Genomic DNA, 25,854 nt, shown 5'->3' with positions numbered 1-25,854 from the left:
GTTAGTTTAACTTCAGCTGTGACTTGATCTGAGTTCTGAGTATATGCTCCTAAAAGGCAATAAAGTTATTTGTAGTTGTATTTGCCCTCCAGCTGGATTTGTAGGCCCACATTCTGCTCTCTCTCAGCCTGGAGCAGCTACACATATGTATTGGAGAGCAGAATAATTTAATCAAAGGACCTTTTGGTATGATTGTTCAACATGTTGCAGTTCACCTTGCCTCTGTCCCAACCTGTGTGTTTTTTCCTTCATTTGCAATGCAGGTCCAAAAGTCTAGCTTTGCATGTTATCCGCACAAAGGTGACAAATTCTGACAGTGGGCAAGATATAGAAAATGGAGACATGACATCTGGCATCTCGTTCACTGAAATCTATCTGAATCAAGAAAATGACAAGTCACCTTTTAGTATAGACACTGAAGAAGCACAGCCAGACAATTCTTTCATTTTGCATCCAACTATCAAATACCCAGAATCAGAAAATTTACCAGAATCTCTTAAAGAAACTAGCCATGAAAGAAGTACAGAGACGGTAAAAAATTCTGAGGAATACCAGGATAAACTCTATATGCATTTAAAGGAAAATCTTAGTAAAGTGAAGGCATATCTTGTGGAGATTGGGAAGAAAATTCCTATCCCAGATCAGTGTGTTATTGAAGGTAAGAGGCCTGAACCTTTCAAATGATGGGACCCTTAAAAGAACAAGTTAAAAAAATATGTCAGTGAACATGCAGACTGTCAGCCACGGTCCTCTTGACATCAGCTTTTATATGGGGTGATACATATCTTACAAAACAGTGTCATTACAAACTACAGCATTTTGAATTCTTAATAGCTCTGAATTGTTCCCTTTAGCAGTTCACTACATTCTGTCCCACGTTCATGGTTTTTGCATACCCCATCCTCATTCTGAAGTGAAAGGATCTGTGAATATGATGATCACTGCCCTCTGGCAGAAATCAGGCAGGGGATCAAACCATGGTCCCCTAGAACAAAATACACACACTGCTACTGTTTGATATAATGAGCTAGAAGACGATGCATAGGGCCTGTAACAACTCATGTTCTCTAAGCCAGTGGTCTCCAAAGTGGGGTGCGCAAGATGATCCTTTGGGGTGCAGGAAGAAAATATTAGAAATTCTATTTATATTTATTTTTTATCTAAAAAAATAAGAAAGAAATTAAGCTTTACTAATATTTAATATACGGACTGACACTGGTGCCCTCACTCGGTCTGTATGTCAGACGGTCACATGTCACGTACAGTACGCGAGGTATCCTAAGGGAAGATTGGGAGTTCCACAATGTGGAGGGGTTGACAGTGGCACCCTCAGTGGCGGCCCCAATAAATATACATATATTGGGGGTGCGTGCTCAAAAATTTTTAACTGATAGGGGTACGTGATCAAAAAAATTTGGAGACCACTGCTCTGTGCTGACAACAGAGAGACTCATTCATACATGGTTACACAACACATGCTGGAGATGGTACAGAAAGTCTAATTCTCCTTTCTTATTCATAAAAACTGACGAAATCTCTGTTATTATATGAAACAAACCAAAAAATCAGAACCAGAATCACAAGATCATTGTGTTCCAAAGTGCTACATCCTGATTCAATGAATGACTCCCAGTGACTTCACTGAGCTTACTTGGGACCCTAATTATCTTTTCCTCATGCTGTATCATGATTCCTGGCATCTTCATTTTATGTCAATAGCTATTTATTTGCAAATACTTGACAATGTTGTCCTGTGAGGTTGCTGTGAAGGCCCTCAGCATACAGCAGCACTGGCCTCACTCTAATACTCCTTTGCAAGTTTAAATTTTTAAAAGCCAGATTCTAAACCTTTTATTCTCACTGGGCGCATCTACACATGCACCCCACTGCACAGTTGGCAGTGCCCAATCATTTAGTACTTGCTTTAATACTTGCCTTAGCAAGTACTAAATGATTGTGCAGTACTGCTACTGGTACTGCACAGTCCTGGCAGCACAAGGGTCATTTCTTAACCTCCTGCACAGTATCAACGCGCTACTGTGCACTAGCTCATTATTACTGTACAGTAGTGTTGTCATCACAGCTAGTGCCCACCGATGCTATGTTGCCGTAGCAACAAGCTAGTCACTAAAGCTCATTGCTACGGTGATGTATAATCTCGTGTAGATGTGCCCTCTGAAGAGCAATTACTTACATGATTACTGTCACTGATTTCCAAGGAATCTGTAACAGCCTGCCAAACTGATTTCAGTGGGAGTATGCCTACCTCTAATTACTTCTTGTATTCCATAATTTGCCCCTCTGTGATTAAGAAGCCCATGCTGAGCAGAAAACAGCTGAATTTGTGACATGAATAAGTCTAATAATCTGATCACTTAAATATTGTGCCATAGCAAGATATGAAAAAGGTCTTTCCTGTTGACAGTTGTCCTTTTACAACAGAGATGTCCAGTCCCTAGCTTGCATGTCAGATCCAGCCTGCAGAGACATGTCATGTGGCCTGCAGGGTTCTTCAAAGGTCCAGAAATTTGGCAGCAGGGGAGTTAATTACCATTTGCCTGCTGCCAAATTTCCAGACCCTTGGGGATCCCTGCAGATTAGATAATGCAGCTCTTCATGTCAGATCATGCCAGTGCAGGGCTGGATCCAGGTGATCAAGCAGCAGGAGGCCAATATGGCACTGGGCCAGTGTGTGGCCAGATCCAGGTGTGCAGGATGAGGTCCATGGAATGGCCCTGTATGCCAACCCTGCACAGTATCTGGTCCACAGACCAACCCCATGCCACTCATCTGGCCTGCAGGAGCAGAAGGTATTTTTTTAGCTGTTAATTCATTTAGTGGCCACAGAGTTGAAAAGTAGTTTTCTCTTGCAAAAAATATGTTTTCATAGTTTGTTTTTGCAGAAATTGGAGGAAAATATCTCAAAGGTCAGCTTTTCTGTTGGTCCTCTTGTTGTCAAAGATGTTGATATGACTTGTTGCTTCAGTAAATTGCACTGGGGTTTGAGAATTAATACATACTGGTGGGTTTGCCTGAAAAACTGAATGAATCTGTCCTTTTCAATATAGCAAATATTTTTAAATGTATTGTTCAATGCCACCTTAGTGCCAAGAAACAGAAATTCCTATTATGATGATATTCTAAGCATGTGATTTTTTTCTTTAGAGTTCATTCAAACTCTTGTAATTTCCTGGAAAATCCTCAGCCAGCATTCTTGAGGAAATTCCTTGAAGGGAAGACACATGTGTAGAGTAGAAGATTTATGTGATTCAGTCTAAAAACATTCACAGAAATGTATTCATACTCATTACCCTGAGGATGGTTTGTTCATATTTCAGATATTGCATAAACCACGCAATCACAAAGCTGGCAGTTATTTGACCTATATGCCTTCTGAATGTAAACCTGGAATTTATTTAAATGTATCTTTTTATACCTTTTTAAGTTGTTTATAAAACATTCCGATTCATTTAAAATATAGCTAGTTAATGTTATATTGGCTTATTAAGTCTTTGCTGAATGGACCATGAAATCAATAGTGAGATGTCATAAGATACATACAGGCGTTCTGTTTAGGTTGACCTAACTAGGGGTAAATTCCCATCTGTGTAGGCATTCAGAGAGGTTAAATAAGACAAAAAAATAGTATGCCTGATAGGTTAACCTGATCTATTGAAAGCCTATTTTTGGAGAGCAGCCCTGGGTCTGGGAAAGCCCAGCCCCGGCTCCAGGGCTGTGCTCTTTTTATGCCCTCCCCTCTCCCTGTCCCTCACTTCTGACCTCCCACCCTGACTGGGGTATTTTTAGCTCCTTGATCCCCTCACACCCAGACAGAAAACCTTGCCACAGACCTGCCAACCCTACCCCCTGCCACCCCACCAGACCTTTCCAATCCCTCTCTCCCCTCACCCTGAGTTATTTACTCCAATTTCTTGTGTAAACTGCATGAATATAGACCTGGTGCTGTGAAAGTCTGATGCACCCGTAGTTGTCACTGCAAAGGCGTTCATGATTCACTGGAAAGCAGAAAGAGTAGGAAGGAGAGGAGAGAAAGGGGAAAGCCGATGAGGGAAGAAGTAGGAAATACCTCATTTGATAGAATGAGAAGCAGCCATGACAGCAGGTGCTCATAGGACTAAAGGACATGTACTGAACTTCAGCAATTGGAGTTGGTCCAGCATGCCTTTATTCCTGTATGTCCCTTACTACATTTGCCACAAACTGAACCTGACCCCTCCCTAGCCCTAATATGGGTTTTCCCAGACATTTCCTCTTGTTGGGTCCTTCCATCTCCGTTCAGGCGCTTTTTTTAAATATCAACAAATGTCTGGGATTTTGTCCTGCTCAGCATCAAAGTTTTTCCTAGCACTTCTGGGTCTACCCTAGCAAGAAACTGCTTGGGGCTGGGGGGAATGCGAGGAGGGCGATTGGAGGTAGGGGGCTTCACGTGCATCTGCGCACGCATACATACGTGGTCAGCATGCAGCCAGGCAGGATGGTGAGATCAGTCCCAGCTCCATGTAGGTAAGTCTGTGGGGAGCAGGGGTTGGAGGGCTAGGGCTTGGGGATGGTCAGGGGGCTGTGTGTGTGGGGCAAGAGCAGGGATGTGTGGAGGGGGTGTGGGTGTGTAAGGGGAGCAGGTATGTGCTGGTGCTGGGAGAAGCTGTCCAGATATTGGGGCTGCAGTGGGGCAGAGGAGGTGGGGGAGGTGCCTGCCCCTCCAGTGGGGGAAGGGAAAGGGGGGATGGGGGGGATGGGCCTTCAGGGACAGCAGGGAGTTGCAGGGCCTGGCAGGCAGAACTGAAACCAGTGCCCTTGCTTTTGCTTGCAGCGGTGGGGCAGCTGGGAGATGCGGCAGGGCTGGGAGGAGTGGGGGGCTGTTGGACAGGAGTAAGGGGCACTGGCAGGGCTGAAAGGGCTATGGCTTGAGGGGCAGGGGCAGGGCAGGGCACTGGCATATCACTGCTCTCCCCAACAATCATGTGCCCCACCCCCGGTGTCCTCCTTTTTGATACTAGAAATATGGTAACCCTATCTAATTCATCACTTCTCTGGCAGCAGACCAGGTTTCTTGAAGATTTAGAAGCAAATTTTCTTGTCTGCAGTTCTGAATATTACTGTCAATAGCCTTGTTGACTATGGCTACTTGAGATGTGCCTCTGGTGCTGCCCCAGGTGTTCTACAAGTTCATCCACTGTATGAAAAAGCTTTACTTTAATTCTCATTTCCCCTGACTTTTTCCTTAGTTTTTAATCTGTATCTGAGTCCTAAATCATTCAGATACAGCTATAAGTTTTACAAATATGAGCTTTTTCTAGTTGTTTATTCATTTGTCTTTTATTTATTTAAAATCAGTTTCAAAAAAGTATCAGACAAATTCATGGATGATAGGTCCATTGATAACTATTAAATGGAACAGTCAGGGATATATCCTCTGACATCTCTAAGCCAATGATGGTTGATGGCAGGGAGAATGTTACAGGGGATGGATTAGACCAATGATTCTCAACCTTTTTTAGACTCAAGGCACCCCTCATTAGATTCAAGGCACCTCTCAGAAAATAGTAGCTCTCAGCTTTTATGTGTTTCTTGACTACAGAAAAATAATAAAGCAATTCTTCTGTTTCAGAGAAATCAGAAAGACCACAACAATTTTGGCACCATGGATTCCTATTTAAAAGATCTGGGTTTAAAACAGTATTATTTTACACGGCATGGTGTGGCACCTTTAAAAAGGTCTCATGGCACCCTGGTTGAGAATCACTGCATTAGATCATTAATCACAGGTCTTATGTTCTTTAATGTGAGTTTCACAAATGAATCCAAGTATCAAATTATATCATATTAGTTAAGAAGTTTAAGCATTTAGAAAAAAAGTATGTTTGCCAACCCTTAGAAGCACCTGAAAATGGAGATCATGACTCCTCTGAATCATGTCTTCTGTAGTGAGTTTGAGGTGAACCTGTTCTTTCCATGCGTGTGAAATGGGGAATAACTCCATTAAAGTTAGTGGAGTAAGATTAGCCAAACCCTAAGGTAAGAGAGTGTGGCCTGTGTTCCTTTCTTATGCTACTCTTCCTAGCAAAGGTGTTGGTAGTGACTGATGATATTCTGGGATTGTTGTATTTCCTATAGTATCCAGGCATGAATAAATTGATATATGTACCTACCATTGAATAAATACAGGTATATACATAAGGGATTCCTTTGCTCTGTAGCACTATATTTTTTCTAGTTTGGTTCATAGGTTTTTCAGAACAGTATTTATACTTGCATTATGTTTTTTTGCAGTCTTCTTATTGATTTATGTGCTCAGTTAGTAGTATTTTCTCTATCTCTGTGTTTTACAGTATCTCCTTAAACAGTATTCCACAATCTGTAATACTGTACATAGATTTCATACTGTTGAAAACACACTGGTAGCTTAAAAGCTATGGAGTCAGATGCACAAGTGGTTTAGATGATCAGTTTGAAAATATCTGAGGATAATTCCCCATATATGTTTAGAAACACACACGTTCTAAGCCCCGCTATTACACTTTATAGAGTGCGGTGCATCTGAGGTATTTATGCATGGGCAAGTTCAGATTTCACAGCAAATTGTGCTCTACTGATGCTACAATAGAAGAAGGGATGAAACTGCCTGGGTGGCTAGTGTATCTAAGAGGGTGTAACATGATGGTTAAGTTCCTGCTATGTTGAAAAAATGATTAAGGGCAAGATAGTAGAAGGCTGAGCTAAGCACTTCATTTTGATATGGTGACAAAAAGGGATCAGAGGGAAATCATCTGAAACCACAAAAGATATTTCATTTGGGTTTGTTTTAAATTTGGGTTGAGTATTTGATTTCTTTCTGATTGAAATTGAACCCGTCTATGCATGCTTACATTTCTACCATGCCTTAAATTCCTTTTAGACATTTCTGTATATTATGTTCATCAGTTCATTCTCTCTTACCCTCTGAATATTTCCTTTAAAATTTTCCCTATATTTGTCATGTGGCTTAGCCTTTTTGAAACTAAGGAAAATAGTTTTCATCAGCTCATATTTCGCCAAATCTTTTGTGATGTTATGTCTTACCGTAATTTTAAGGATCTTGCTTACCACAAAGGTCAGACTCAAAGATCTGTAATTTTCTGGTTACTCCTCTGATCCTTTATTAAGTTTAAATTTATGTTAGTGAAAATTCCCAGTCACCTCAGTTACTTCAGCATCTAGTGATTTAAAACAGAGAATTCATAGTTATGGCTCCAATGTCCTATTCACAGTTTTCTCACTGACCCTACTGTTTGACCTCTGAAAGGTCACTTACATTCTAAATTTATGTCTTATTTTTCCTGTCTGGGAAAAAGAGTAATAAAAAATTTAGTAAAGCACTCTGAAAGTGCTAAAATTGCTGCAGCACTGCAAATTATTATCGCTGGTCAGCACGGCCTAGCGGCCCAAACTTACTGAGGACTAGAGCAAACCAACGTAGAGCAGAAACTGTATTGTAAACCTATTTTCCAGGTGGCTTTGTAGCCACTTTATCTGATTCTCTGCATTCTGACTCCCTGTTTATGCTCTACCTTTTTATTTCATAGGCATTGCAGCTTAGATCAGGATCCATCAGTCTGTATGCTAACTGACTAGGACTGAGTGGTATCAGGTACAATACATTCCAAACCACCTTTTATTCTTTCCTTTCTTTCATTAACTTTGTTGCTTTTAACATCTCCTTGATACATCATTGTAATTTTCTGTTTAAAGAGAGGCTCCTGTTTTCTTTCTAACTCAACTGCTGTTTCAGATAATTGGCATAATAGTACCAACACTAATACCCACAACCTAATTGTTACCAGCAATTTGTATGTCAGGTGACTGCTCAGAAAGAATGCATTTGACAGAGCATGTGTAGAGAGGCTATTTCACAATGTTCAATCTCTGGCCTGAGTTAAGCATTTTTTTATGGACAGAGTTTGGGGAGTTCTAAGGTATCAAGCTGGTTATTGTGATCATCAAAATCAGTTTAGCAATCCAATGCAATTCAGTGAAAAATTGGAACACTTTAGAACGTTCTGCATGTGCTGTGCCAGTTAGAAGTCATTTCTGATTCTTAGTTGCTCTATGGAATAAAATATAAACAGCACAAGTTTTAGAGTATTTATGACCAAAAAACCCAAAACAAAACAAAACCAACACACACACACACACACACACACACACACACACACCCCCCCCCCCTCAAGTGAAGTGCTCTGAACCTAAATCTGGTTGTTATTATGTTTTATGCTGTTCTGAGAGATAATGATTACCATATGACAGAATAGATGGTAAAGATCACTGCTCCCCTGCAGTGTTTGCCTCTGCACCCTTTTGATAAATTTCAGCATGCCATAAGCTTAGCATTGATTTAGAACACATGGGCCTCTTCTAATTCACCATGACCACAAAGTTGCATAGATTTGGGCCAGTGTTTCCAGAGATCATCTATGTTTTTGCTATGCCCAAAAATATGAGTTGGCATCTTATTTATGGCTGATTTAAATCCAAAGTTCATTCTTAAAATGGAAGTGCTAATATACAAAGTAGGTTTTGTCATGCATGAATTTTGTCATCAGATGTTGATGGACTCCTTAGCTCTGCAGGATATAGTGATACTAATATACTTGTGTTTGCTGCCTGAGTAGGTGTGCGATAATACTGGAAATACTGCAAATTAGGTGCTCTTTTCTGTTTCATAATGGGAAATTTTAGTTGAAGCATGGAAAATGCCTTGCTCCTCCTGGTAGATTTCACCTAGCCAATGACTTATTTTCTGAATGGGCTTATTGCTATCCCGAGAGGGAAACGGGTTGACTGCTGGGAGGTGGGTTGAATGAATCAGATCAGGTCTCCTTCCTTCTGGCTAGAATATACTGTTTTATAGGCCAGAACAGCTGCTAAGATTGGGGATAGGAAAGAATTAGTATAAGACCAGAGTGGTCAGTGTGCAGAGAAACGGACTGTGATGTAAAAGATGAGTCCATCTTTGAGAGGAAGTTGATGTTTTCTAATGTTTCTGATAACTAGTGAAGAGTGACTAAGGAACTGAGTAAGGTCCTGTTTTCCTTAGGAAGGGTCAGGAAGGAAACTGGTCTGTAAAGAAAGGAACAAATACAGGTGTCATGAGTAAAGGGAATCCAAATAAATCAACATGACCAAGGGCAGCAGCAACAGCAGTAAAGGAGCTGGAGTAGATCTGTATCTGTGTCTTTGAGTGTGGAGCCCAGTTTTTCTCCATAGTCTCTCTATCTTCACCACTAGTGGGCCCTGGTCTTCTCCACTGACCATGCGTAGGTCTTCTTTTATTGTAGGTAATCATTATGCACAGAAATCAAAGAAATAGTTCTGCTTCTGTAGGTGAGGCCATGGAACAAGGACATTCTGTTACTGTGTCTTTCTACAAGGTAGAGCACTGACAGACTTTTCAGTGTAGTGGCAACAGGGATGGGGGTGGTTTATAAACTAAAATAGATCCATATTCTTTCTAACCTGGTTTTGCCACTCAGATTTTCTGGACCCTGTTTATTGCACTTAGAGCTGAGTTTGCCATTCTGGATACCATTATAGCAATATTTTATCCAGTGTAATTTCAGATGCATGTATGGGAAGTGAAATTTATCTGCCTGTTTTATGGTGCCACATATTAGCCAGCAAGGCTACAAAGTTGTTAATGCTTAAAATCAAGATGAAGGGTAGGAAGCCTGCTTTAAAATATCCCTTTACCCTTTTTCTTTTTCCATAAATATATTTTATTGCTCTATTCTCATTCTTAATCAAAACAGAAGAAATGAAATAAGCCAAGGAAACTAGGGAAGTATAAAATGGTTAAAAAATAAATTTGAGAAACTCTATTGATATTTGAATTTTTCTTTTCTAGATTATGGCATTTCTCATTCTTTACTATGTAACTTCTCATGCAAGTAGTCCCATTAACTTATAAATTAACTTCTGTGATTAAAGTTATGCCCAACTAAGATGCATAACTCCAATATATAATTTTCCCCTGTTGTCTAACTATTCAATAATTAAATTAAAAAATGGTTCCTTGTAAAAAATAAATTGGGGGTGTTACTTTGCTAGAAGTGTGAGGCCTTCAAAGATATATAATGTTAATAATATTCTTGACTGGGTTTTTAAAAGTATGCCTTAATACAGCTTTGATTAACTTATTTTTAACAGACTGATGTAGGATCAGCCCCGCTTATGTCAATGAAGAACTTTCCTTCTCACTTCTGTGAGAATTAGTTCATGCCCTCCATTTGTACATTAGATATCTTTTCTTGTTGGCTTGGTGATTCATCAGTTATTTATATTTTTTCCACTGACTCTGTAAATATCCCATGATGCTAAATTATTACTACACCTCCTACTGTACTATTTCCTTCTGATTTGAAACAAAACCATTTCCATGTAATATTCTTCTTCTTCCCAAAAATATACTCCATACCCCTTAACGTACTCTCTAATTTGTTAATGGATTATTAACATGAATGTGATATAATTGATAGCCACTCTGCTTTTCAGTTTATTATACCAAACACCAGTAATATTACATACAGGCAGTCCTTGGATTTACAACATAACTGGTTCCTGAAAACTGCATCTTAAGTTGAAACGTAACTGGGAACCAATTTTCCCGTAGGAAACAATGTTATAAATGAGGATTGGTTCCTGAATCAAGGCTTGATACCTATTTTCACCCAAAATAACCCAGAATTTTGTACTCAGTCAATTATAGATTAATAATACAGCTACATTAATGTATTTCTATTGTAAATAGCAATCATATTGACTTGGAAGGATTTCTTTGAGGTGACTTTGCTAGACTTTTTGAAGGGCTCTTGGTTGGACTTTTTGAAGGGTTCTTGGCTGGAGTCTTCTCAGGAGTCTTGGCTGCAGGTTTGCCTGGAGTCTTATCTGCTTTGTCCAAGGAAGTTTGGACAGATGTTCTCCAGGGAGATGGGTGACACAGTGAACTTGTTCGCTGGTGTAGCGTCGTGTCAGATCAAGTGTAGTAAAGTCGGCACTGACATCAGAAAGTTGAAAAGGTGTCAGTTTATAAACGTTGCAAGTGCAAAATGTTGTAAGTCAAGGAATGTTGTAAGTCAAGGACTCCCTTTAAATGTCTATGCTCCTGGCTACAGAATTCAGAATTATATGCTTTTCTGCTCTACAGAGTTAACTCAGGCTCTTACTCAGGTATTGCTGTACACCTGACTCCTATCTACACACAGAAACCTCTCAGCCAAATGTAGTGATACATGACACTGGAGCTAACTGTCCTATTGATCTCTGGAAATCTGGGCTTAACTCTAAGTGTTTCTAATAATAACCCGACTAGTGACTTACAGACTTTACATTGTGGAGTAAGACTGAACCACTTCAGTTTGTTTCTACAATTCCCCCATGTGCCAGTTGTTTCCCACGCAGGCAACTTCCCACACAATTTCTGGGAAAAGAATCATTGAACAGACCAGCTTATATAATATGGTACCAAATGTCCTAATGCCTTTCAGAAGCATAGCAGCAACCTGGATACAGTCATGGGTTACACAGTAGGCGTGACTATATGTTGCTCTACAGCGATGTTATTACTGCACCGTGCTTTAGTATTCCCTTTTGGAAGTACTAAAGCGCAGTGCAGTAACCACTCATACTATGCCGTGCACATGGCGCATGGTTATTTTTAGCAGCTGCTTCAGCATAATGGTACGCTGTAAGGGAGGAGCATGCTGCTATGGCAAAGTACTGTAGCTGCTGGTCAAGTGTAGACACCCATGGATATTACATCACTGTAGTGCATTGCTATGGCAACGCAGTGTCACATGTAGATGCCCTTAGTATGTTGCAATGTGGCAGCTTAGACCAGACAAATCTAGCAAATTTCACAGGAGAATGTCAGTCTGCTGAGTGAACTCTGCAGTTAAGCTATACCTCAAATCATCATGTCTTTTCATGAGCTCTTCCAACCAGGGGTCTGGGGAGCACAAATCTCTGCTTGCCTCTCTCATCCTTCAGTCTGCAGAGGTTCCCAAGAACAGCTGAGCTCACAGGAGAACTCTCATTGGCTGTCCACCCTGCTCTCCCATCCACGAAAAGAGGGAATGGAGCACTGTGGGATGCTGGAAGACCAGATGTTTCAGGAAGTGCTTCAAAAGGAAGTGCTGCAAAAATGTTCCTCATTTTGAGAGTCATTTTTTAAGTACTTTGACCATAGCTGACACACATTTTTGGCTACGCATATCTGTACGCTCTATTTGCGCATTGAATGCCTCTGATAGCACATCTGTCCCTGGCCACAGTCCTTAAAGTTGTGCATCTTCACTTTGTCTTATTCTGCATTTTCTCAGTGTCAGCTTCTAAGAATCCATTTAATACAGAGGTGTTTGTAGTTGTACTAATCTAAACCTGAACCTTTGTTTTGGTTGGCACTAAGTGAGCTGGAAGTTGATGTAGAGGCTTCTGATTCATATTATATTTCTACTTTTAGAAGCAACAATTAGTTTTAAACTACTAAGCTAGTCCTGTTGTCATTTGAAGCAGTTTTGCAGAATGAGAGGTAAGATATAACACTCTCTGCCAGGAATTCAGCCATCTTTTTACAGTACTTTCTTTTTCCACCCCGTATGCAGTTTTGTTGCAGATCCATCTTTGCTATGATTTGGACTTCATTGTCTTAAAGGAAGTTTGAATCAATTCTTAATTACTGGCATTAGGCAATATCTGCTTTGCTAAGTTCCGGGCAAGTTGTTGCAAAACTATTATGTTCATTGCTATAGATCACATACATACTATGTATCTTATTGATATTGTGCAGGTTTCTTAAGGGCTAAGTTCATCTTTTCCTGTTGATGCAAAATAAAGATTTATAATATTTATGGGGAAACTACATCGAAACTGCAGAAAGAAAAATAGTCTCCACTGCCCCATGCCTGTCTTTGTTTGTAGGAACAGTATCCTTGGGTGGACTTCACTTTAAGTGAATCCAGAACTAGTCACATTTTTTAAATATTTCATGTCACTCACTTTTTACTGGTGTTGGAATTTTTTTTCTCAGTTGTTTTTGTATCTTATTGGAGGGGGTGTGTAATAGTTGATATACTTTTTATGATGACCAAACCATGTTAAGTGCTATCAGATAAAGAACAAGTTATGTGCACATTTAACTTAGAAAGAAATTCTAATTCTTATGAGGCTCTCAATGAATCCATTGCAAAGCAAGGTTGAGTAACAGGTACAAACAGGTCACCCTTTGCTAAAAAAGGGCTAACTCCTGCAGCCCTTGCTCTGGCATAACTCTTGTTGAAATACCTTTTTCCTGAGTGAGGAGTGCATAAACTGAAGAACATAAGTGGTTGTTTTCAGACATGATGGTTTTTCAACAAACTGTTCATTTTAAATGAGAATTGTGAACAATTCTAACAATATTTGTCCATTTTTGTCATCAAGACTGTAAATATAAACTAAGAGCTTCAGAACATTCTTCCAAAAATAAAGATGGTACATGTTAAAGACTTGTTTCTACACTACATCACACCTCGTGTGGTCATGTGCAAAGCAATGATGAATATTCTTGTTGTACAGTGGGTACAATGTAGCTCTAAGCAGAGGACCAGCACAAGGCCTGCATACCATTTAATATGACTTATAGTCAACTTAAGTGGCACATGCCTTGGGCTGGCCCACTGAACAGGGCTGATTTTAATGCAGTTTGAGAATCATACACACCTGGAAAATGGGGATATAACCAGACTGTTTCAGATATAGAAATACTGGTACCTCATAGCCTCTAGCATTATATGTTTAAATATAAAGTAATATCAGATAGATAGACTTTTTAAGTAGTTGATTTTAACATTATGTATATTTATTTCTAGATACTGTTAGAAGTTGTGTAGCAAAGTTGTTCTTCAGCTGCCCACTGAAGGGTCATTACTGCCTATACAGTAAATCCAGTTTTACCCTCATCAGCCGACAGCCTCAGCTATGGATCCATATCATGTTTCTCTTTCAGCAGGTGTGTGTAATACAAATAAGTGGTGACACCTCTATAAAGTAAAACTTTGTACATGAAAAATCAATGTCTTACTGATAATCCGTTTAGATCTGTTTAATGCTCATAGCAGCTACTATAAGTGTTCTTTGAGTTTCCCTTTCTGATTTTTCAGAACATAGGTAGTCTTAAATATACCAGTTCCAGGTACTTTGCAATAGACTGACCTCATTTTGTAGAACAGATTATAAACTTTCTATGGAACATAACAAAGTTAAACAGCCAATACGAAATTAAGTATGAAGCCTGGGTCAAATCACCTAGTCTTTATTTAGGCAAGGCTTCCAGTAAAAACAAGGCTCATGGACAAAAAAAGAAAAATGAAAAACAGCAGAATCAAGTTCACCAGCTTTTGTAGTTGTCAAGGTATTTAGCATTTTGCCCTATGAGAGTTTGACTGAGTAAGGTTTGTAGGTTTTGATCAATTCTTATCCATCAAATGGTATTTTAATTGTTATTTTATGTGCGTCTCTGAACAAAGGACCAAATTACATGGAACTTTCTAATATAAAATATTTTGAATGCTATCAAAAATCCTGAATTCATAGTTCAAGATGAAATGTGATTGTTACTAGCTTATTCAGCTTCTCAAACTGTACAGAGTCGGTGATAATCAGGGATCTTGGTTTTCTCTGATAAAAAATTGCAAATTCTCTGATTAACCCCCCCCAAATCTGCATTTTTCTATAACTAAAATGAAATGGCACTATATACAGAGGAACACAATGTTTTGATATATTTACAATTTTAAGGCAATTTGAGCCTACCAGTGCCTCAATCACTATAATAAAAAAAAAATTCTAAATACCTGTAAATTTTGGTGGTTGAGTTCAGCTTTTTTATCATAGAAAATAAGAGCTCGCGTTGCCCCCTTCATTCAGCAGAATATGGGTCCAGCTGCAGCTGTCCCCCCTGCACTATTTTGTGGCCCTGAGCAGCCCTGATATGCCAGTGTCCTGCCCATGACAGTGTCCCTCACTCCCAAGCCACAGTTCTTTGGCCCTGCCAGTGCCTCTCACTCCCAACCCACAGTCCCCCTGGCTTTGCCAATATCCTTCACTCCCAATCCACAGCCCCCCCAGCCTTGCTGCTGCTCCTCACTCCCTACCCACAGCCCCTCCTAGCCCTGTTGGTGCCCCTCACTCCTCACCCAACAGCGCCCCACCCCCCAGCCCTGCTGGAGGGGGTCCCCAGCTGCCAGGGCTATAGACCCAGAGACCCAGGTCTGTAGCCCCCTACGCCCTCCAGCAGCACCCAAGCTCCATCTGTCGCCTGTGGGAGGCGGTAGCTGCTGTGCCTGAGTGAAGTTCAGAGTCTGGCTCCCCCTCCCCCAGGGGTGGTATAGCTGGAGCGAAGCCCATGGACGGGTGGCAGATACGGGCTGGTGGCTATGAGTATGGGGCTCCCTGCCATGCTGTCCTCCTCTCAGGGGCCTCTGCGTCCCAGGGGGAGAGACCTGGTGTGGGAAAGCAGAGTGGAGAAGCATGGTGCCACCACCAGGAGCCCCACACTGCCATGGCGAGGCACCCCCCTACCCACTCAGCAGCAACAGGGACTACAACTCCACACTACCACCTCTGCTACTGCTGGAAGGGCAGGGGCACCTTGTCCTGGATGCATGGGGCTCCTGGCAGTGGCATTGAGCCTCCCTGCCCTGCCCTGCCCTCCCATTCTGGGTCTCATCCACTTGGGCACAGAAGCCCCTGTGGGGCTTCCTTTAAATGAGAAAATCCTCACTTTTCTCCTTAAAATGAGAAAATCCTCATTTTACTGTTTTTTTCCATGGCAAACAGAAAACCTGGATCCCTGGTGATCATGCAGAGTGTACTGTGATATTTCAGTTTGAGCACTTAGTGATGGAGATTTATTAAATCACTGTATCCATCTTCTGCAAGTGGACATAGAGGATATTTCTGATATTAGACTAATGTGATCTTGGCTAATTTTTAACATTTGACAATCCAAACATATATGGTGAATTATACTCATAATGATTAGTTAATTTATTTGGTCAAGTTATCTTTACATGTGTAATTTCCTAAAAATTAGTACACAAAAAATGAAAAAAGCGTAAGTTGGGGGTTAAAACAATTTTGTTTAACTTTCATTTCAAGTAGATGAATTAGGGAACAGATCAGGATCCCACCAGCCAGGTAAGCCCTACCTGAAACCTTCAATCCAGTTTCAGCACTGACAGCTCCTCCTTCTGAACCTGAGCACATTCATCTTTTGAACCTAATCCTGAAAGATTGTATGTTCTGGAGCAACTAGGAGAGTAATGGGACAAAATTCCTCCTTTAATAGCTCACTGTTTATGTTACCTGCTGTACTGTAAAGTTTAGCTCTCCCACTGCCACAAAATACTCTTAAAGACTTTGTCTTTTTAAAGCTATTTTAACCTCATATAATCTCAGGCTCCCAGCTGGCCCTGCCCTGCTTCTCCAAACCACTTTGCCTGTGGGAGAGGTGGCTCTAATTAGGATTTGCATTCTTAGCTGGTGGTTGTTGGAGACAAGGAGGAAAGAATTCTGAACATGGGGTTGGATTCGGAGCCTGCAGAGATGTATGCCTCTTCTGACTTTAAGGGTGTCAGACTGGAAAGGGCTCAGAGCAAAGTGAGTGGTTCTGCACCATAAGGAAGTTAGTAGTAGGAAGGGAAGTTTTCAGCCTGAGGCGGAGGGAGTGTGTGTGTGGCAGGGTGTGAAGAGGTGCTTATGAACTGTTGAGGTTCAGCTTGAGAGAGATGACCAGCTTGGGACCTTAAGAGGAGGATGAGGCATGGGCTAATAGAAATGAGTGTAGAGGAGATGGATGTCAATTAATGACTGTAAGAGAAGTTGAATATATGGTGTATGTTGGGAGGGGAAGTAGAAGAAGGGAAATGATTAGGTAGTACTAAATTGGAGTGGGGGAGAACAGGCAAAGGGTCACACAGGGATAAATACTATTCCTGCCTCCCTGCCTTATGTTATGAAGTGATCAGATTTTTTTTCTGAACAGGATGGGGGAATAATAGGAGAGAGAGAGAGAACACCTTTTTTTCCTATCTGATTTCTCACCAATCTGTCTCATCTCTCACAGCTCCCTGTGACTTTCCCATGCAATTATCCTGGTCATCAGCTGCCACTTCTGATCAATAGAAGTTCTCAGAAGATTCTTGGCACCTCACAGAATCATAATCTTACCTGGCATTTATCACACTTTTACTTAATCTTGCATAGAGATTACTGTCTGCATCTAACTGACGGTTCTGAATGGGATCTACTTCAGCACAGCCCTTAAATATATGCTTCATTTTAAGCATGTAAGTAGTAGGCCTGTGCGAAGTGGCTAGTATTCACTTCGGATTCAGATTTGGCCGATATGGGGGACAGTGATTTGATTTGGTTGAATCTCCAAATCAAACAGGCCCCATCCCCTGCCTGCTCTCCCAGCCCCGTCAATAGCTGCTTCCCCCAGCACCAGCGTCCTGGCACTTTACAAAAAGGCCCGCATTCACCAGCTGTTGCCAGGCTGGGGACAATCCCTCCCCACTGCCGCACACTGTGTGGGAGGCTCTGCCATGATCCCCCAGAAGCCCTGTCAGCACCACAGCAGCTGGTGAGGGCAAGGCTTTTTTTTTTTAAAGAACTGGGAGCTGGAGCCAGGCAGGGCAGCCATGGGAGGTGGGGGCTGGGAGAGTAGGCATGGGATAGGGGCTTGTGGTGAAGCCCCCAAAGCAGCATGGGGTAGTAAGGAGCAATGGGAATCACTGCCCCCCACACCTGGCAGCAGCCAGTGAGTGGCAGGATGCTGGGGCTGGGCAGGACAGCCATTGACAGGGCTAGGGGAGCAGGTAGGGATTGGGGGATGCTCAGGGAGCTGGGGGAGCAGGCAGGGGATGTGGCCTAGCAGGGGTCCTCCCATGGTCTCCCGTCCATCCCCCCCATCCCCTACTTACCAGCACAGAGTCCGGGTCCAGCTCCCTGTGATGATGAGTGGGGGCTGCCCGAATCTCTGAAGCTGTCCGAATCTTTTCCAAATTGATTCATAGAGCTTCAAATCAATTTGGACCTTCTTATTGGTCTCCTGATTCAATTTGGTTTCAGAGATTCAGCCGCCGAATCTCCTCTGAATTGAATGAGAATGAGCACCCAAAGCTTCACACAACCCTAGTAAGTAGTCTTACCAAAGATAATAAGACTACTAGGATGCTTAAGGGAGAAGCAGATGCTTTATATGACTTGCTGGACTGAGGTTTTAGTGCACAATCTCTAGAAAGATTTAGGAGCATTTAACACACCGAGTAAGAGCAAATATGCTTGTTCCAGCTGGATAGTGACAATCTCAGGAGGAGGAGAGGAGAGGTTTGTTCTGATGCTTGTCCGAAGTTTGGTACGTTACTGAAGGCAGGTAAGGGATGGGAAGACAGGCTGAGTAGTGGAGAGAAATTTGGCATAAGGAGAATTTGAGGGCAAGGATGGAATCCCAGGAAAAAGAGAAGTAAAAAAAGGAACAAGGAAGCAAGATAACAGAAGAAATAGGAAATAAGACAATACCAAAGTGAAAAGAAAGGGGAATCTGAAGAGAAAGGAAAAAAGTTATTTGCAAGCTTTCAGGCACAAACACCCTTCGTCAGACATAGAGAAACTCTGCTACTGTTATGTACTGTTCTCCAAGGTAGACAAGAAGCTAATTTGTAACAAGCATGTCTGTGAAAATGCAAATGAGTGGAAGTTAGGAAGACAATAGGTAGAGATAGGAGGGAAGGTGGGGGAGGGAAAGGTGTGAAGGAATGCAAGTGATCAGTTGGAGGCAAGTTACCTGGGGTATCAGATGTCAGACAGATTGTAATGTGTCATATATCCAATGTCTATATTAAGTTCATGATTTTTTGTATCCTGTAGATTTATGAAGTGAAGTTTGTAGGCTTGTCTCTGAAAGGTGTTTTGTAAATTCCCTTTGAGGATTAGAACTCCAAGATCAGAGGGAGTGATTGTCTTGTGGGAAGTGTGCACCCAGAGGTAATTGGATATTTTTGTCTTTGATGAATTTTTGGTGTGCATTCTTCTGGTATGCAGTTGTTTGGCTTCTCCTACATATTTTCCATCAGGTCAGGGCATTTGGTGCACTGGATGAGATATATTACATTTATGGAGGTGTAGATGTAAGATTCAGGAATGGTGATAGTTCTGTTGTGGGGTGTAGTTGTTGTGGGACTGGTGGAGATGTGTTGGCAGGTTTTACATTTCTTGTCCTGGGATGGTATGAATCCATTGGGTGTGGTTTGGGTTGTAGGAAGTTTGCTTCTGGTGATGAGGTTAGCGAGGTTCAGTGCTTGTTTAAAGACTAGGATGGGTGGTTCTGGAAAGATGTATTCAAGGATTGGTTCTTCTTCTAGTATGGGTTGCAATTGTTTGAGGATTTTCCATATAGATTCCAGGGAAGGATCGTATGTCATAACTAAAGGTATGTGTTTCGTGGGGATTTTCTTTTTGTACTACAGGAATTCTTCACATGGTATCCGGGTGGCTCTCTCAAAGGTGTGATCCATCTCTCTGGAGGAGTGTCCTTGCTGGGTGAAAGCCCTTTTGAGATTTGTGAGGTGACAATCATGGGTATTCTCCTCAGTGCAAATTCAATGGTATCAGAGAGCTTGGCTGTAACTTACAGCTTTTTTGGTGTGTTTAGGGTGGTTGTTGGTTTTGCGTAGATACGTATGGTGGTGCATGGGTTTCTTGTATATTGGGAAGGTGATTTATGTTTTTGAGTTTTTACAGAAAATCTGTTTTGTCTTGGATAAAATTCAGTCTTTGGGTGACAAGAGGTCTTAGGATGGAATTGATGAAACCTGATATTTCTTCAGTTAGAGTTCCATGGTTGGAAATTACAGGTCTGCAGGGGTTCTCTTGTTTGTGGATTTTAGGGAGTATGTAAAATGTCCCTGGATTGGGTAGTAGAGGGATCAGGGTCTGAAGTTTTTCTTGAAGTTCAGATGGAAATGATGTGATGGTGAGTTTGAGTTTTGAGGTGAAAAAAGGAGTTGGATCTTCCTTTAGTTTTTCATAGTAGGTGGTGTCAGAGAGTTGCCTGTTGGCTTCTTTTATGTAGTCTTCATGGTTAAGGATAACTATAACTCGGCCTTTATCTGCTGGTTATATTGCTATTTGGTGGTTGGATCTTAGAGATTCTATGGCCCTTCTCTGAGAGGGAGACATTGTTGTGGTGGTGTTTGTTGTTGATTATTTCATTGTTCATTCTCTCTCTGAAGCATTCAATAGGTTGAAGTTTGAATTTCATCCACTCTAAGGTATCCAGTCTATGGGGTTTTTTATTTTTTGGCATTAATATTTTCGTCAATGTTGTCACAGGATGAAGTCATGTTGAAAGTGGATTCCTTTTGGTTGTGGAAATATTCTTTCAGGTGGAGGCTTCAGAAAAATTCTTGTAGTTCTCCACATTGGAGTGTCTTATTTGGGTATTTTTCTGGACAGAAATTAGGGCCTTTGGAGAGGACAGGTTTTTCAACCTTGATAAGTGTGTACATAGAGAGATTGATAATATTTGAGGATTGATTTGTTCCTTCTGTTTCATCAAGCATGAAGTTGGAATGTTGTACGGTATTCATGTTGTTTTTCTGATGGTTGTTTTGTGGCTGGAAAAATTGTTCCTGTAGTAATTGCTTCCATTTCTTCTTTTTGTGTTGGATGGATGTTGTAACAAATCTTTGGTATAATCACTGTATAATGTTGGGAAGATATTCAGATTTCTCTCTTTTCAATTGTTGTAGCATGTGTTGATTTCCTTCTTGAGTTGATTTTTATTGGAGTAGGTTATGTAAAAGAGATGATTTCCAAGTTTTTCTGAAGTTGTGAAGCATATTTGGATATTTGGATGTATGACATATTTATGACATTAATGGCACATTTGGATATATGACCCGTTACAACCTGCCTGACATCTGATACCTCAGGTAACCTGCCTCCAACTGACCACATGCATTCTTTTACACCTTTCCCTCTTCCCCCCTCCATCTCTACCCATTGTCTTCCTAACTTCCACTCATTGGCATTTTCACAGACATGCTTGATTTAAATCAGCTTCTTTTCTACCTTGGAGAACACATAACAATAGCAGAGTCTCCCTATGCCTGACTAAGGGTATCTGTGCCCAAAAGCTTGCAAAGAACTTTTTTCAACTATTTAGTTGGTCTAATAAAAGATATCACATTACCCAAAGAACCTTGCCTTAGACCAACATGGCTACAACCAACAGCCCTGAAGAGAAAGGATGAATTTGAAAAAAAAAAGTGCTTTGATGAAAAAGAAAAGATGAAAGGATGGTCTCAGGGAGAAATAATCTCAATAAAATGATGCATGATGGAAAAATCAGACAGAGGGAAACATATGGAGAAAAGATGTAAATAAAAGCACATAAAAGAGTAGAGAAGGAAGAGCAGAAGCAAAGGAAACCTACAATAAGCAGGGTTTTCTTAATTTTATACAGTCCAATTCAACATACATACTATCTTGCTGTACATGAACAAAAATATTGTTAGGCATGTCCCATTTCTGCTGTATGGTTGAATGTTTGTATGGAGAATTTCATCACTAATTTCAGATTTCATGTGCCATGTTTTGCATTTGCTTGATAAATACCTTTGTTTTTAAAAGCCACTCACTTTAACCCTTTCATCCAGATTATGTTGACTTTGGGCCTGATATTTTCTGGCTTCTATTGAACTGGGATAGTAAGCTTTGCAAATTTGCCATCTCACCAGAAACTAAGTTTTTTCTTTGTATAATTTTCCCATTCTTCTGTACTGTCCTTCATCTCTCTCTCCTCATTTTTATACCCGGGGTTGTACAAGTCCACATTACCCTGTACTTAGCACTCCATCATCTGGCCATTATTTTCCTAGGAACTTATTTCCTTTAAAAAAAACCAAACTGTTATTTTTGTAGTTTTGTTTCTGTTCTGAGTATTGGTTAAAATCTGGGTTCTTGTAGCTTTGTCCTTCTAGTGCTTTTGAAGTTATTTTAGTAAACATTGTTATTAAACATCTGGAATCGGATTCTGGTACTGAGTCAAAAAACAAACTGCATTTAGCATAAGTTGTGAGGGGCTGAGCCAATAATATTTGACTTTTTGTCCCTCTAGAAACACACTGCAATTTGTATACCTTTCTCTGAAAAAACATTGGCTTTTATTGTGTTGCATTTAGTGTTAAACTTGCTATGTCACTATTTGCCTTAAATAATTTACACTTTTCATTTGCTTGAAATTATAAAGCTTTTACAAATGGTATATATAGCTATTAATAAAATTAAATATCATGTGCTAAATTCAGCCATACTATAACCTCACTAAACTTAGTGGACTTGCACAAGATAGGAATTTGGCATGAAATAGATTTACAGTATATTAGTATTTATTTAATTTAGTTCTTTATTAACTATAAAAGCCCATATTCAGAACTGACTAACATAGAACTTCTAAAGAATTCCATATGAGTTACCTCATTTTTTTGAATAAATGCTATTTTTTTGCCATTTGTTATATACTCTCTTTATAGCCTCCAAGGAAAGAATTTTTTTCTCCTATCTCTATAATATATCTTGACTTCCTTCTGCATTATAATTTACTGTAAAGTTTTAATGAATACAGTCCTAAGGTTTTAACATATTTTGAAATCCATGGGTGAAAGTTGTGAAAATGCGGAGTATTCTATTTATTTATTGTTATTTTCAACTCTGGGATTTTGTGCTTTCAGGAGAGCACAATATTTGCATTACCATCTATTATGTAAGGCTGAGAGGAGAATTTTCTTCAAAGTAAATAATTATTAGGAAATGAAGTTAGAATAATATATTACCTATGGGCATTTTCTCAAAATGTAAGACCTTAATCATAAAATCGTAGAAAAGTAGGGCTGGAAGGAAACTCTGGAGGTCATCTGTGTGAGGCAGGACCACGCTATCCAACCCATCCTATACAAAGCCTTGTCTAGTTTTGTTACTAAAACTACACAATCAACTCTATCATACAACTGCAAAGCATAGTAGTATAACCTACCAGCAGGGGGACAAGGTTGGTCAGTGTCTTGCTGCTGCAAGGGTGTTAAATACTCTAGAGATCCATGGAAGAAGACCACATTCAAATCAATTTTTGAAGAGGATCAAAGTGAGTTCTAGTTTTCAAGTATGACTAGCGATTTGTCAGGAAGATCATGGTTGCATCAAGGGAGAATGTGTTTTTTACTAGTCCTGTTAAAAGCCAACACATATGGCTAAGTTATAAACCTATAAAAATCATAGTTGGGACATGCTCAGCAGAGCCTTGTTCAATATTCACAGTGACATTCCCTGAAGATACCATTTCCCCTGGGTAGGCTTCAGCAATGGCCCAAGCAGGACTTTCTTTGAAGTTGCAGTTCTGGGTTGCTGAGGGATGGAGTACAGCCAGACATAAGAACTGGAAGCAGGAAGCTTTTCTCAGTGACCCCCACAATGCCAGGCCTGGGCAACGGAAGAGGAGGAACCTATGTGACCTGAATGCAACATGGTCAAGATGGTGTGGAGATGGATTATATTGGGATGAGGGAAGGGGAGACTGGAACTGGGGGCTAATATGACGGGAAGGAAATTGAACTGTGAATTGGAAGAAGGAGGCAGGAACTAAGAACCAAAGACATGTAGGCAAGAACTAGGAGTCATAAGGAGTGTGGTGGGGAAAAGGAGAAAAGGGGGCAATGGAAATGGCTGAGTGAAGACACAGAATAAAGAGATGGGGCAGGAAATGTTGGTAAGATTAAAAGTCTGTGGGTGAGGAGAAAACTAAGTTTGAATGAAGAGCCAGTGGAGACACTGAGACTGGCAGGGCAAGAATATCAGTCTAATAGAGGGAAAGAGGAAGCAAGTCTAACAGGGAGCCAAGATAGGAAGTGAAATCTGGAACTGGCTGAACAATAAGACTTGGACAGGGATACTGGGGACAGAAAAGAGGCTCTGTGATTGGACAGGGAGCACAGAGAGGGGGAAATAGAAGCAGGTGTAAATTGACCAGAGGGTGGTTGGGGAAAACAGATAGGGTGAGGAGCCAGAAAGGGATGAACTGGGACTAGCTGTGCAAAAAGACAGGGAGGATAGGACATCTAGAGGAGACTAAGACTTGCTGGGCATGGAGATGACCACACCTTTTTTAAACTTCTCAAGTCTGGATGAACCAGCATTCCTAAGTTTCACTGTTACTCTGATGAAATCAAATACCTGTGAAAGCAAGGGAAAAGTGAATGTCTCATTTCACTCTAGTGTTTGTCCCTAGTGCTGGGATGGATCTGGGGGTGAGAGGGGGTGCACTGGTGCACTTACACCCCTCTTTAAAATCAGCTTCTGGGAATGACAGCGGTACAGCTACCCCTCGCTTAATGTTGTAGTTACGTTCTTAAAAAATGCAACTTTAAGTGAAACAATGTTAAGCAAATCCAATTACATCACATTAGTTACCTACTAGCAAGCAGCAGCCAAAACAACGTTATAACCAAACATTGCACGACTTTGAAAGAGTATGTTCTCTAACATATCAGCAATGTAATAATGAAACTATGTTAACCTGGATGACATTAAGTGAGGAGTACCTGTATTTCTAGTCATTATAAGCTACCTGATCCCTTCTAATGGCTTCATTCCACAGGTGTTAACCATCTTCTTTTCCTTTTAATGGTCTTTATGTTTCATCAATCATTCTGTAATTCCTCTGTCTAGGGCTGTGCGAAACAGCACCATTCTGATTCTACTTCCATTTCGACGATTCAAAAACACTGTTCCATTTTGTTTCATCAAAAGTGTTTTGCTGTTTTGACACTGTTTTGATGTTTTTGCCCATAAGTTATTATGGGGAAACATAAATTGCAGCAGGCAGGCAGATCGGGGGCTCGCCTGCACGCCCCACATCAGCTAATCTGCCCTGGCCCCATACAGGAGCCAGCTCAAGGTGGGTTCAGGCTCCAGGCAGATCAGGTCATGTGGGGATCCTCCCCTGCCCTGGGATAGGGGCGGCGAATCTCTGCATGAGTTGATCAGCCCCGGCCCCACTGGCTCCAGGCGGCAACACCTGGCTCGTGTCAGCCTACAGGCAGATCAGGGACCCACTGGCACCCCTGGAAGGCCTGCAGGGGCTGTGCCAGAGTTCTCCTGGGGGTGCATGCCCCCACTCTGCCTGCTGGGAGACAGGAGCTGGGTGCTGCTGCCTGGGGTGCTGGGTGTGGGTTGCACCCAGCGACAGTCTGTTATCTGAGAGGCAGATTGGGGGCCTGCACCCCAGGAGGACTCTGGCACAGCCCCTGCATCCCTCCTGGGGGTGTGGGTGAGCTCCTGACCTGCCTACTGGATGACAGGAGCAAGCCTGGCTTTGAAATTCAAAACGTTTTGAAACTTTCTAAACATGTCGAGTTCCCTTGTTTCGTTTCATTTCAAAGACTTCTGTTTCATTTCGATTTCACGTTTCAACCTCAAAATGCACTGAAACAACTTCGAAATGAAACACTGGGTGAAATTTCACACAGCCGTACTGTCTGTTAGCTGCTCCTGGTAATGAAGCTCCTGTTTCACAGCTCTGCAAACTGTTTTTAACTCATTCCAATGAAGTTATATTTGTTTTTGCTTCTATCTTAAACTGAGTATCGAAGCCCTAGCCCCCTAGCATATTAGTAAAGCTTCTAGTGTATTTTTAGTAAAATTTCTAGTGGAAAAAAATATGTGTAACATTGTACATGTGATGATGCACCATGTGCACGCCCC

General features: G+C 41.1%; 1 protein-coding gene across 3 annotated transcripts in view; it reads left to right on the top strand.

Moving 5' to 3' along the window:
- VEPH1 (ventricular zone expressed PH domain containing 1) overlaps positions 1-25,854 on the top strand; it is a 117,997-nt gene that overhangs the window by 75,045 nt on the left and 17,098 nt on the right. For 2 of the 3 annotated variants that reach the window (XM_090052184.1, XM_090052186.1), the window contains exons 9-10: positions 264-658; positions 13,902-14,041. In XM_090052184.1, the coding sequence (XP_089908310.1) occupies positions 264-658; positions 13,902-14,041 (535 nt within the window). The remainder of the gene's footprint in view (positions 1-263; positions 659-13,901; positions 14,042-25,854) is intronic. The other variant, XM_090052187.1, reaches the window with a different exon arrangement.

This window comes from Crocodylus siamensis, chromosome 6, assembly GCF_052110815.1.
Source record: "Crocodylus siamensis isolate JL-2025a chromosome 6, ASM5211081v1, whole genome shotgun sequence".
NCBI lineage: Eukaryota > Metazoa > Chordata > Crocodylia > Crocodylidae > Crocodylus > Crocodylus siamensis.
The sequence above is the reverse complement of the archived record's forward strand: the minus strand, read 5'-3'. Positions and strand labels throughout refer to the sequence as shown.